Genomic DNA, 12,725 nt, shown 5'->3' with positions numbered 1-12,725 from the left:
TGCGATGGAGCAGCGCGTTTCTGACCACGACGATACGACGGCTACCCACACTACACAACTGGCGCGTATGGACAATGTCCTCCGGGTTATTGCTGCGAAGAATGAGGAGTTGGAGGCCAGAAGTAGGCGCAATAACATACGCATGATTGGCGTGCCGGATACGACCAATGTGGGTAAGATGGAAACCTATGTGGAGAAGATACTGCTCGGCGCGATTGGTGCGGAGGCCTTCTCTAAGCAGTTCATTGTGGAGAGGGCGCATCGATCCCTTGGCCCGCGCCCGGCCTCTGGCACTCCGCCGCGGCCGATAATTGCTCGCCTCCTTAATTATCGTGATCGAGACACGGCCTTACGAGCGGCCCGCACCGCCCGTACACTCTCTTACGACGGAGTCAACTTTACCATTTTTCCGGACTTCACGCCAGTGGTGCAAGAACAGAGGCGTAAGTTTCTAGATGTGAAGAAGAAACTCAGAGACCTTCAGGTGGATTATGCCCTATTGTACCCTGCCAAATTGCGAGTGACACATCAGGCGAAACAACATTTTTTTACCAATCCTCAGCAGGCAGAGGACTCCGTGAAGCAGCTTAAGAGGGAGCGCGCTGCTGACCGACGCGGTGGAGATGATGGACAGGAGAAATTCCACTCCGCCAATAAGGATGAGTGATATTGTGTTCTGATTGGTTGTGATGTAGGTTGTATACACATGGGGGTCTCCCGGGAGTTGACTTACCATCCTCTCGCCCTCTTTTTTGCTACCTCCTTTCAGTGAAAAACTGTGTATCGGATATTTACCATGTTCTGCTTGAGGACACTGGTTGAGCGCCAGATTATGGTGGTACTATACTCCAGGCACCCCCCCCCCCCCACTACCTGGGCCGTGCCTACTTGATCTATGCGGGTCAATGGTGAGGTGTGGGGGGTGGTTATGTGCGCCTCTAGACTGCACCCAGGAGGGCATTCCCCATTGACTTTGCTTTTTCTGAAGCTACTGTTGTGTTTGGGAATGTTTGTTTTGGGAGGGGGGTGGGAATGGGGTCCTGGCAGGTTGGGGTTGCTTAGGTGGGTGGTGGGTGGGAATGCCTGTACTCCTGTGCGTTGGCCTCATAGGGTCGTTCTCAAGCCATTTGCTGTGGACCTTCCTGCTGTGCTTGTGATTATGTTTCTGGCTCATGGGACTGGACTTACCATTGTGCCTTCGGGCCCCATTTGGAGGGATGCGCTGTGGCATGGTCCTCTGCTTCTTACGCAGATCCGACTCTATCACCAGAATGTGTTGGGGTGTTGTTGGATGGCTAATGGGAGCTGAGATGTTGGTATTCACGAGGGCTGCCACATGTTCCTTGCACTATTTTTGGGTTTGGCCCTATGTTTTGTACTAGTATGGGCTTGTGTAGTACTAGGCTGGGGGTACCGGATTGGGGTTGGGGGGTTGTTGCGGTGTGTTAGTGGCACGGATTAGTTACGGGTAGGACGGCATGGTGTGTGCTCTTTATACTGTTATTTGCCTGGTGGATGGCTGTGGTGTGTGGGTGGCTCAGTGTTGATGGTCGACTGTATGGAGAATGGCTGATGGCACGTTGGATACCTTAACGATCCTGTCCTGGAATGTACGGGGCCTTAATGACGCAAGAAAATGTAGGAATGTGTTGGCGTATTTGGATAGGCATCGGGTGCAGATTGCCTTCTTACAAGAGACGCATTTGCGACCGAAGATTGAGTCTAAGTTTGCTGCTCGCTGGGCCTCCACTCGAAAATTTTCATCATACTCGTCCTATGATCGTGGGACTGCTGTTTTGATTAAGAAAACGCTTGCTTTTCAGGAAATGGGGGTGAGGCTGGACTCTGAAGGGCGCTATGTGATAGTGTGGGGTAGGCTGGGTTCGGACACTGTTGTACTTGTGAATTGTTATGCACCGAACACTGATTCCCCTGAATTTTTTCTCACCCTTTGGGGTCATGTTGCTGCCGTTGACGTCACACATATTATCTGGTGTGGGGATTTTAACATTGCACTGTGGCCGGGGGTAGACCGCTCGGATGGGAGCAGCCAATATAACACGCGGGCGAGGGACGTTCTACGGGGCGTCCTAGATGAGGCCTGATTGGTGGATAGCTGGAGGTTTACACATCCTGATAGCAGGGAGGGTACTCACTTCACCGCGCATGCACGCACCTGGGCACGCTTGGATTATTGTTTCGTGTCGCAAGGGCTTAGCGTGGGCTTACACAGGACACAACATCTCCCCAGGACTTATTCCGATCACTGTCCGGTTAGGGTAGTTATGTCAATGCCGGGTCTTAACAGACCGTGACCACCCTGGAGGCTATTTCCCTCGGCGCTACTAGATCCCATCTTCAAGACGGAACTCGGAGAGGAGATAGAGGCTTTTTTCCCACGGAATAAGGGGACGGTGGATAGTGTGGAATTGATCTGGGAGGCTTTTAAGGTAACAGTTCGCGGGATTGCGATGGCCAAGAGTTGTGGGGTGCTTAAAACTATTGTCAATTCCATAACGGCACTGGAGGCAGACCTTAAAGAATTGGAGGACAGGATGACTACTGACTCGGACCCTGAACTTCGACATGCGTTTAGGGGGAAGTTATCGGAATATGAAGAGGAAGCTGCTCGGGAGGTCAAGTATAGAGGGAAACATTGGACAGCTAGGAAGTACTGTAAGGGTGAGAGACCTGGTAAGGTGCTTGCTACGATCACAAGACACCCACGTTTTAGCACTGGGGTATTGGAACTAGTGCTGAAGGATGGCACCCGCTGCAGGGATGCGTTGGGGATCCAGAGGGCTTTCATGCATCACTACGAACAATTATATACTTCACAACAGCCGGGGGAGGTCTGTTATGGTGGGTTTCTCGATGATCTTGCTTTGTGTTGGCTTTCTGATGGTCATAGAGCATTTCTTGGAGGCCCACTGGAAGTGGAAAAAATACGAGATGCCACAATGTCACTCAGTAATGGGAAAGCGACGGGGTTGGAAGGCCTCCCCGCCGTGTTCTATAAATGTTACGTTGATATTATGGCCCCGGTTCTTAAGGAGGTTTTTGAGGAGTCGCTGGAGGTGGGCATCCTACCCGGGTCGATGAGAGAGGTGGCCATTACGTCCCTATTGAAACCTGGCAAGGATCCGTTAGACACGGACTCGTATCGTCCCCTGTCACTACTTAACTGCGATGCGAAAATATTGGCAAAGGTACTAGCGGCGCGACTGTCCCTGCTTATGCCTACTATAGTGCTTCCAGACCAATCAGGCTTTGTGCCCGGGCGTGCTACGTCTCACAATCTTCGCATGCTGTTCTCTTTACTTCCAACTATTGCTCCCGAACTCCCTGTTGCTGCGGTTTTCCTAGATGCTACTAAAGCATTTGATTCGGTTGAATGGTGGTGAATGGAGTTCTTTCCCCTCACTTGCCTATCACAAGAGGCACAAGGCAGGGCTGTCCCCTTTCCCCGCTGTTGTTTGCTATCGCCATTGAACCGCTGGCGTGCCGTATCCGGCAACTCCATAAACATAGTGCATTTAACGGTTTCCAGCGCCAGATTGGGGTGTCACTATATGCAGACAATATTACATTATATGTGAAGGATCCGCAGTTGAATCTTAATCCGATCCTACGGGAGTTCATTGTCTTCGGTGGCATTTCCGGTATTCATATAAATTGGAAGAAGTCACAATTCTTTCCGCTGACTCCGGCTGTCGAGAGGTTCCAACTGGATTATCCACTAGAGTGGTGCAATGCAGACCTGCGTTACTTGGGCACAATGATCTCTCGGGATAGGGAGGAGACACTCAGGCTTAATTATGGGGTTGCTATCTCTAAATTGGCTGATAACATTACGCGGTGGATGTCTTTGCCACTTTCTATGGCGGGTAGGGCTTCCTTGGTGAAAATGGTTGTACTTCCACGCTTCCTTTATTTGTTTCAGAATATCCCCTACTACCCCGGGGCCTATTTTTTTAAATGCCTACGTTCGGAGCTACTTAGACTGTTTTGGGGGGGCAAACAGCCGAGAGTGAAGTGGTCCACCTTGACACTGCCGTACGAGAAGGGAGGGTTTGATGTCCCGGATTTCGAGATCTACTATCTTAGCGCCCAGGCACACTATGCCTATCATTGGATGCGTCCCACCCCCTTTATGCCGCAGATAGCAACAGAAGAATGGATAGTGCATCCCCTTCCACTGGAGGGCATGGTATTGGGAAGATCGCGTGATGTGGATGCCCAGTCCACCACGGTGCATTGCACTATGGATGCGTGGTCTCATATTACGACCACTCTGGGGCTCGAGCAGCTTTATTCCCCGGCATTGCCTCTTGCATACCACCCGAAATTATCCCTGCTACAGGAGACTGGGTTTCGGACTATGTGCAAACGCCTCGGGGTGCTCACATGGGGCGACCTCTTTCTAGAGGGCACTCTTCCACGAAGGATCATTTCTTCCGTGGAGAGCCACCCTCCCCCCTGGAGGTCTTCTACTATGTGCGGCTTCAACAAGGTCTACGTGCTATACTCCCACAGTTTCCGACTGAGCCTGGGGTTGCCTTACCACTGCATGCACTGTTGGTGTCTGAGGGTAGACATCTGTTCTCCAAATTGTACAACACCATTAGGAAGCAGCGTGATACTCTACCTAGTCATGCGAGGGGACAGTGGGCTCTTGAGTTGGGCATCGATATCACTGATGAACAATGGGCATATTGCTGTGGCGTTACTGCTAATATTTCTTCGAGTTGCAGATTGAAGATGATACATTATAAATTTGTGCAGAGGTTTTACTATACCCCGGTTAGGAAATACAGGTTCCGCCTGGCGGATGATGATAAATGTGCCCGCTGTCAGGCGGAGGGGGCTGGTTTTCTACATTTGGCCTGGGAATGCGATGCGATTCAGTCCTACTGGCTTCAAGTCCAAGAGGCGTTGGGTGCTATGACTGAAATGGCTGTGCCGTTTGATCCATTAGTTATGCTGTTGGGGTACACAAAGGACATACCTCTTACCTATCGCAGGTTTACGGATGTGGCCATGCTACTGGCCAAGCGCCAGATAGCCTGTAGGTGGGGTAGGGGCAGAGCTCTGAAATTCAAGGAATGGCTGGATGACTTGATGTATTGTCAGGACCAATATAATATCTACGCTGACTTGATGCCTGTACGGTGCAGACCCAAAGACTTCTGGAGCCCACTGCAAATTTACCTTCTGACCAGGTCCACCCACAGTGAGGACTCTGATGATGCTGGTCGGGAGGAACTACCGTAGGGGGTTTCATCCCTGCTGCCATTACAGCCCTAATCTTTCAGGTTAACCATTGCTGATCTGTGTGCTGTATGCTCATATGGGTTGGGATGGGAATGTCGTGATCAGTGCCCAACGTGGCTGGTGCGGCGCTATTCACCGCTATCCAACTTGTTATGATCTGCCCATGTGTACGTTTGACACCTGTTCTCGGCTGAGGATTGTTATTACATCTCGCTGCCCTGCTTTCCGCCTTGTTTTATGTGGGGCCTCGCGGGGTGTGTTGGTCTCCATTTCTGGGGTGACATGTTCCTACTGTACATTACCGCCTCTGATTTCATGCTGACCTGTGCCTCCATTTACAATATGTATTATGTGATCTGGGTTTACTCGCATTCCAATTGCCTTACTGGCTTTATTGTGTATCTGACATTGTGCCTGCGTCTCTTGTGATCAATCTATGTATGTGCCACTGAATGGTTTCTTGTTCCTAATAAAGGTTTAAAAAAAAAAAGGGATATCTGCATTGAAGAAGTGATTTCCGCCATTGCTAAACTCAAGCCGGGGAAAGCTCCGCGTCCGGATGGCTTTAAGGCCATCTTTTTACAAAACGTTTTGCACTACATTAGCACCGATACTCACCCGCCTTTTCAACACCTTTTCTGAACCCAGCGCCATCCCGCCTGACCTCCTGCATGCGTCCCTTACAGTCATCCCCAAGTCAGGGAAGGATAGGGCAAAATGCGGCTATTACAGGCCAATATCGTTACTAAACGTCGACCTTAAATTATACACGGGAATTCTGGTGGCCCGGTTGGCTCCCCACCTGCCAGGCCTCATAGATCCGGACCAAGCGGGCTTTATCCCCGAACGTCAGACGGTGGATAACACCAAAAGGGTCGTCCACCTCATAGAAATAGCCTCCCGAATACCTGGGGAGAGAATGATGCTGGCGGTAGACGACGAAAAAGGCGTTCAACCGGGTTCACTGGCCTTACCTAGAACAGGTCATGGGTAAGGTCGGAATTGGGGAGAAGTTCCGCACTCTCATTTTTAATTGTTACAAATTCCCCACGGCAGTGGTGCGAGTGAATGGTTATAGCTCGGAGAGCTTTGATATCGAGAGGGGCACGAGGCAGGGATGCCCGCTAGCACCCCTAATATTTGCCCTATATATATAGCCATTCGCTCAGAGGATCCGCCAAAACCGTGCAGCAACAGGGATAGTGTTCGGTGGCTTCACACACACCATCAGTTTTTATGCGGACGATGTCCTGCTCTCGCTCAAAAATCCACGGACGGCCCTACTGGCTTGCATAGCGGAGTTGGATACCTTTGCTGGTGTGGCCGGGTTCAAAATGAACGCGGACAAGTCAATAGCTCTCGACTTGTCCCTGTCCCCCTCCACAAAAGCCTACTTACAGAATCTCTTCCCCCTCCAATGGTCATCCGGCACAGTGCCGTATCTGGGGATCCACTGGCCCCCACTCTCACAACCATGACGGTGGCCAACTATGCCGCACTTCAAGGGAAGATACGTGAGGAGTTGGGACGCTGGAAACACTTCCCCCTTTCTCGGTTGGGCAGGATCGCAGCGGTCAAAATGACAGTCTTGGCTCAAATCCTCTACCTCTTCTGGGCATTACGGCTGCATCCGCCTGCAGGATGGATCCAGCAAACACAGGCAAACCTCGCCCACTTTATTTGGCAAGGCCGGAAGCCTAGAATGAAGAAGGCACTGGCCATGTTGGCCCTGGAAGCAGAGGGCTTGGGGATACCGGATTAGCGCAAATACTATGAGGCAGCACAATTGCGCTACTTAGTGGAATGGAGTAAGTGGAAGTAGGAGAAGCACTGGCTCTTTCAGGACCAGGCAGTTGCAGGGCGCCCACTCCAGGAAATCCCCTTTCTTTGTAAGGCCCACCGGCCCGCTAACCTTTACGCCTCGTTTGTCACACGGGTCCCCCTGAAAGTGTGGGACGCCACTAACACCATTCACAAACTTACCACTTTCCCCTCCCCACTTACGCCATTGGTCGACAATCCCGACTTCACACCAGGCCTAGCCAAGGGAGCCTTCACACACTGGCGGCCTGCGGGGTGCCATTTCCTATACCAAATCTACGGCCCAGACGGAGTACTTCCCTTCCCACTCTTTAAACAGGAATACAAATTCCCTGAGACGGAACGGATGCGCTACATGCAAGTCCGACACTGGGCACTCCAGCCACAAGCGAGGGAGACGACGGATAGGAAACTCCTGCCGTATGAAAAGTGGCTTATATCCCGCACCTCTGACACCAAATTAATATCCGACCTTTACAAATTTTTACAACCACCAACAACACATCTCTACAACCCAGGCAGGGAACGATGAGAACATGAACTAGGCAGGACCCTGAGCCATAAAGAATGGGACCAGATCTCTTATAGAGCACGCCACTCTGCATACCACACCGGGCTTACAGAGACACTAACTAAGAGTTCGAGGCATAGGGGCTGCAGATGGTACATTTATGAATAGATCGCCATCTGGTGTTGGGCTCGGATGATTGCACTTGTTTTTCTCTTGGAGAAGTCTTTGTAGTCATGAGACCGATGCCTCCTCCCTTGGGTGCTAGTGCGCATGGGCATCGGCTCCATCCTTAGATTGTTTTATCCCGCCATCGGGTTCGGATGAGGATCGAAGCGCTCCGGATCGACTTCGAGAAAAGAGTTATATTTCGGCGCGTATTCCCTTTCCAATTCGACGGTACTGTTATCGAGCGCGAGTTCATTTCCAATTCGACGCGCTTCGACGCCAACAACAAGATTTTCAGCTTCTACGCCGACGAGACCAGGAGGCCTAGCTCGACGTAGTCCATGGAAAGGACTCCATTCAAAAAATGTCCAACGTGTGGTGCTAAATTCCCACACAAGGACCTACACGAGGTGTGCAACCTCTGTTTATCACCTGAACACGAGTCCAGGGACTGTGAAGCCTGCGCGGCATTCTCCTCCAAATCGACGATTAGAAACCGTCAAGCCCGAAGACACGAGGCGTTGAGAATGCAGTCAGACGCAATCCCAGAATTGTTCGAGGCCCAACATCCTGAGGACGAAGAAGATGAGGATGGGTCGGAGTCGGAAGCGGACGAGTCTGACGTCGAAGAAATCGACGTCCATCAAACCGTGAGTGACGACGTCCCTTTACCAAAAAACCAACCCCGAGTGGTGTCGACCCCGCCTTCAAGCCCGGTCAGACAACCGAAAAAAGTTTCCGACGCCCCGCCCTCGGGCTCGGCAACGAAACAGAAACCTAAACACTCGGCCTCCCACCATGTCGGATCCGAGAAACGGTCGGCATCGACACCGAAGCTCAATACCAAGGAAAGCTCGCAGTCGAAACACTCCATGTCGAAACCGAAACATGCTTCGACGTCGAAGATTTCCTCGACACCGAAAAAATCGGACTCGAGCAAACTCTTGGTGCCGAAAACACATAACACCGAGAGCCAGAAACAAAAACACCTTTCGGAACCAAAGACTTCGGTACCGACACAGGAGCAACAAACAGATCCAAAACAAAAGACTCTGTTTATTGATCCACAAACTGGCAAGGTGGTGACAAAACTACCTAAAAAGAGGAAAAATGAACAGTTGGAGGACAAAGCTCCTCCCCCTAAGAAGAGAACAATGGGGACTAATACAACTCCTCCCCTTTCTCCACAACCTAGAGACACACCCTCTTCTCCTCTTCCTCACACTCTGCCAGCTATTCCTCCACCTTCTACACCACGCCCATCTACACCTCAAACAGATGTAGAAAGTGACACAGGGGAGGGGGAACTTCCTAGGGATGATAACAACACTATCCCAGAAGACGCAGACCCATGGGAAGACTATAACGCAGTGTCAGATAATGAGAATGACCCTGAACTGTATCCCTCAAAACCCTCACCACCTGATGATAATACAGGTTTTGCACAATTAATTAATAGGGCAGCAAAATATCACAAGGTAGATTTACATGCGGAACCTCAAATAGAAGATTTCCTTTTAGAAACACTACCTGCTGCACAAAGGACTTCAGGGACCGTACCAATGCTTAAGGGTCTCCTCAATCACACATCAGATATATTTAAAGACCCTGTAAGAGCTAGGGTATTAACCCCAAGAATTTATAAAAAATATAAGGCTGCCCCAAAGGACCCAATATTTATTAAGGGACAAATACCTCTTGACTCACTAGTGGTCACAAACGCTCGTAAGAGGGCAAATTCACTAACTACAGGAGAAGCTCCTCCTCCTGACAAGGAGTCCAAGTTAATAGATGCCTCTGGCAAAAGAGTAGCATCCCAAGCGGCAAACAGCTGGCGCATAGCTAATACGCAAGCGCTACTTGCACGTTATGATAGAGCTCATTATGATGAGTTAGAAAAACTCATTACACATCTCCCTAAAGAACATCAAAAAAGGGCAGATCAGCTCATACAAGAAGGTAAGATAATAACTAACACTTCCATTAAGTGCGCCTTAGATGCAGCAGACACTGCAGCAAGATCCATAAACACCAGTATCATGTTAAGAAGACATGCATGGCTCAGAGTCTCAGGGTTCAAACAAGAGGTGCAAACTTCCTTGTTGAACCAGCCTTTTGATGGTAAGACACTTTTCGGCTCAAGTACAGATGAGGCATTAGAAAAGATGAAGAAAGACACAGAAACGGCTAAGTCAATGGGAGCATTACAACAGCCAGCTCAAAGGGGTTCCTTTCGTAGGTCCACCTATAGAGGCGTATCAAAGAATACAGGCACAAGCCAGCAATCAACCTCTTTTACCCCAACATCACCCAGAGGTAATTCCAGAGGCAGTTACAGAGGTAATAACAACAAGGGTAGAGGTCACGGAAATAACAACAACCGCAACTCTCCTACCCCAAAACAGTGACTTCATACAGCTCCCCCCAGACCATGTAACACCGGTCGGGGGACGCCTAGCACAGTTCCTACCTGTCTGGGAAAACATCACATCAGACAGGTGGGTGAGACAAATTATCCAACATGGTTAATACCTGGAACTCACAGCTACCCCACCAAACATCCCCCCCCAAACAGCGTCCAATGAGTTAAGATCATCTGACATTGTTAAAACAGGAAGTACTATCACTACTACAAAAGCATGCCATAGAGAAGGTTCCACAACATCAACAGGGAACAGGAGTATTCTCTCTATACTTTCTAATCCCCAAAAAAGACGGGTCTTCAAGACCAATACTGGTTACGCTCCAACAAGTACTTCCTTTACTGAAGAAAGGGGACTTTCTTTCTACACTGGATCTAAAAGACGCTTACTTTCATATCCCAATTCACAAAGCCCACAGAAAATATCTCAGGTTTGTTGTAGAAGGACAACATGATCAGTTCAAAGTCCTTCCGTTTGGGGTCATAACAGCACCAAGGGTGTTCACAAAATGCATAGCAGTGGTTGCAGCACACCTAAGAAGACAACAAATACATGTCTTCCCATACTTGGACGATTGGCTAATAAAGGCCACGTCACAAAAGGAATGTCTTCAAAACACATAAAAGACAATTCAGCTGCTGCACCAGCTAGGGTTTACGGTGAACTACACAAAATCACACCTGCAACCAAACAAGGTTCAACAATATCTAGGGGCTACTATAGATACAGAAAAAGGCAGAGTATACCTCAATCCAGTCAGGATTCAAACAATGCTCACATTGATTCAAAGATTTCAACCACAACACTCACTAATAGCTCGAGTGTTCATGCAGTTATTGGGGATGATGTCCTCTTGCATACTGCTAATACCATATGCCAGACTACAGATGCGCCCGCTGCAAGAATGTCTAGCAACACAGTGGAATCATGCTCAAGGTCAGATTACAGATCTGGCGTTGGTAGACGACCGTACACATCGCTCTCTGAAGTGGTGGAACACAACAAACATTTCCAAAGGACGGTCATTGCTAGAGCCAATTCCATAAGTGGTGCTAACAGCGGATGCATCGCTCACCGGATGGGGAGCTCATATGGACAAATATACAGTACAAGGAAGATGGAGTGTACAGCAAAACTAAACATCAATCACCTAGAACTACTAGCAGTGTTTCTAGCTTTAAAAGCTTTTCAAATGTAAATTCTCAACAAAGCAGTCCTGATCAGAACAGACAACATGACAGCAATGTATTATATTAAAAAACAAGGGGAGACTCACTCTCTCCAACTATCCAGACTAGCGCAGGAAATTTGGAGATGGGCCATTCCTGAAAACATCTATCTGTTAGCAGAACACCTACCAGGAGTTCAAAATCAGATAGCAGACATCTTAAGCAGAGAGTCGGAACAAATACACGAATGGGAACTGCACGACCAGATACTGCAACCATTCTTCCAAAGATGGGGGCAACCGGAGATAGATCTCTTTGCCACTCATCAGAACGCAAAATGCCAAAGCTTCGCATCCAGGCAGGGCAATGCATTACGGATAAATTGGTCCAACAAATTTGCATACGCTTTTCCCCCTCTCCCACTAATTCCATTAGTGGTTCGAAAACTGCAACCACATTCAATGACCATGATTCTAGTAGCACCCACGTGGGCACGACAGCCGTGGTTCACCACGCTCCTGCAACTCTCACAGGTGCCACATCAAAAATTAAGAATCTTACCCATGCACCTTATACAGAACCATGGAGAAATAATGCACCCAGATCCCAAACAACTGAACCTAGCGATCTGGCTCCTGAGGTCCTAGAATTTGGATACTTAAATTTACCTCCAAACTGTATGGAAATTATTAAGCAAGCAAGGCGTCCCACCACCAGAGCATGCTATGCAGCAAAGTGGAAAAGGTTTGCTGTATACTGTAATAGTAACAACATCAACCCTCTGGACTCATCAACACAAAATATCATTTGTTATTTACTACACTTACAACAATGTAACCTTGCTTACACCTCCATTAGAGTACATCTTGCAGCTATAGCAGCGTACCTACAAAACAGGCAACACCTATCCCTGTTTAGAGTACCCGCAATTAAAGCTTTCATGGAAGGCCTCAAAAGAGTCATTCCACCAAGACTGCCACCTTCTCCAGTCTGGAATCTTAACATAGTACTCACCAGACTAATGGGACCACCTTTTGAACCTATGCAGAAGTGTGAAATTCAATTTCTTACATGGAAGGTGGCTTTCCTTATAGCCATTACCTCCCTCAGGAGAGTGAGTGAATTACAGGCATTCACAATACAAGAACCATTTCTACAGTTACACCACAATAAAGTGGTTCTTAGAACAAACCCAAAGTTCTTGCCTAAAGTGATTTCAGCATTCCACATCAATCAGCCAGTGGAACTACCAGTCTTTTTTCCAAAACCACAGACGGTAGCAGAGAGGGGCCTACATACATTAGATGTCAAAAGGGCAATACTATATTACATAGAAAGAACACAAACTTTCAGGAATCTCCA

At 48.9% G+C, this 12,725-nt stretch overlaps 2 protein-coding genes across 2 annotated transcripts in view; both read left to right on the top strand.

Moving 5' to 3' along the window:
- LAMA4 (laminin subunit alpha 4) overlaps positions 1 to 12,725 on the top strand; it is a 583,946-nt gene that overhangs the window by 304,381 nt on the left and 266,840 nt on the right. The gene's annotated exons all lie outside the window — the stretch shown is intronic.
- On the top strand, positions 9,334 to 10,179 carry LOC147708017 (uncharacterized). The gene has a single exon (XM_086926830.1). The coding sequence runs from the start codon at positions 9,334 to 9,336 to the stop codon at positions 10,177 to 10,179; it is 846 nt and encodes a 281-aa protein (XP_086782956.1).

The sequence above is a fragment of the Lissotriton vulgaris genome, chromosome 6 (assembly GCF_964263255.1).
Source record: "Lissotriton vulgaris chromosome 6, aLisVul1.2, whole genome shotgun sequence".
Lineage (NCBI taxonomy): Eukaryota > Metazoa > Chordata > Amphibia > Caudata > Salamandridae > Lissotriton > Lissotriton vulgaris.
The sequence above is the reverse complement of the archived record's forward strand: the minus strand, read 5'-3'. Positions and strand labels throughout refer to the sequence as shown.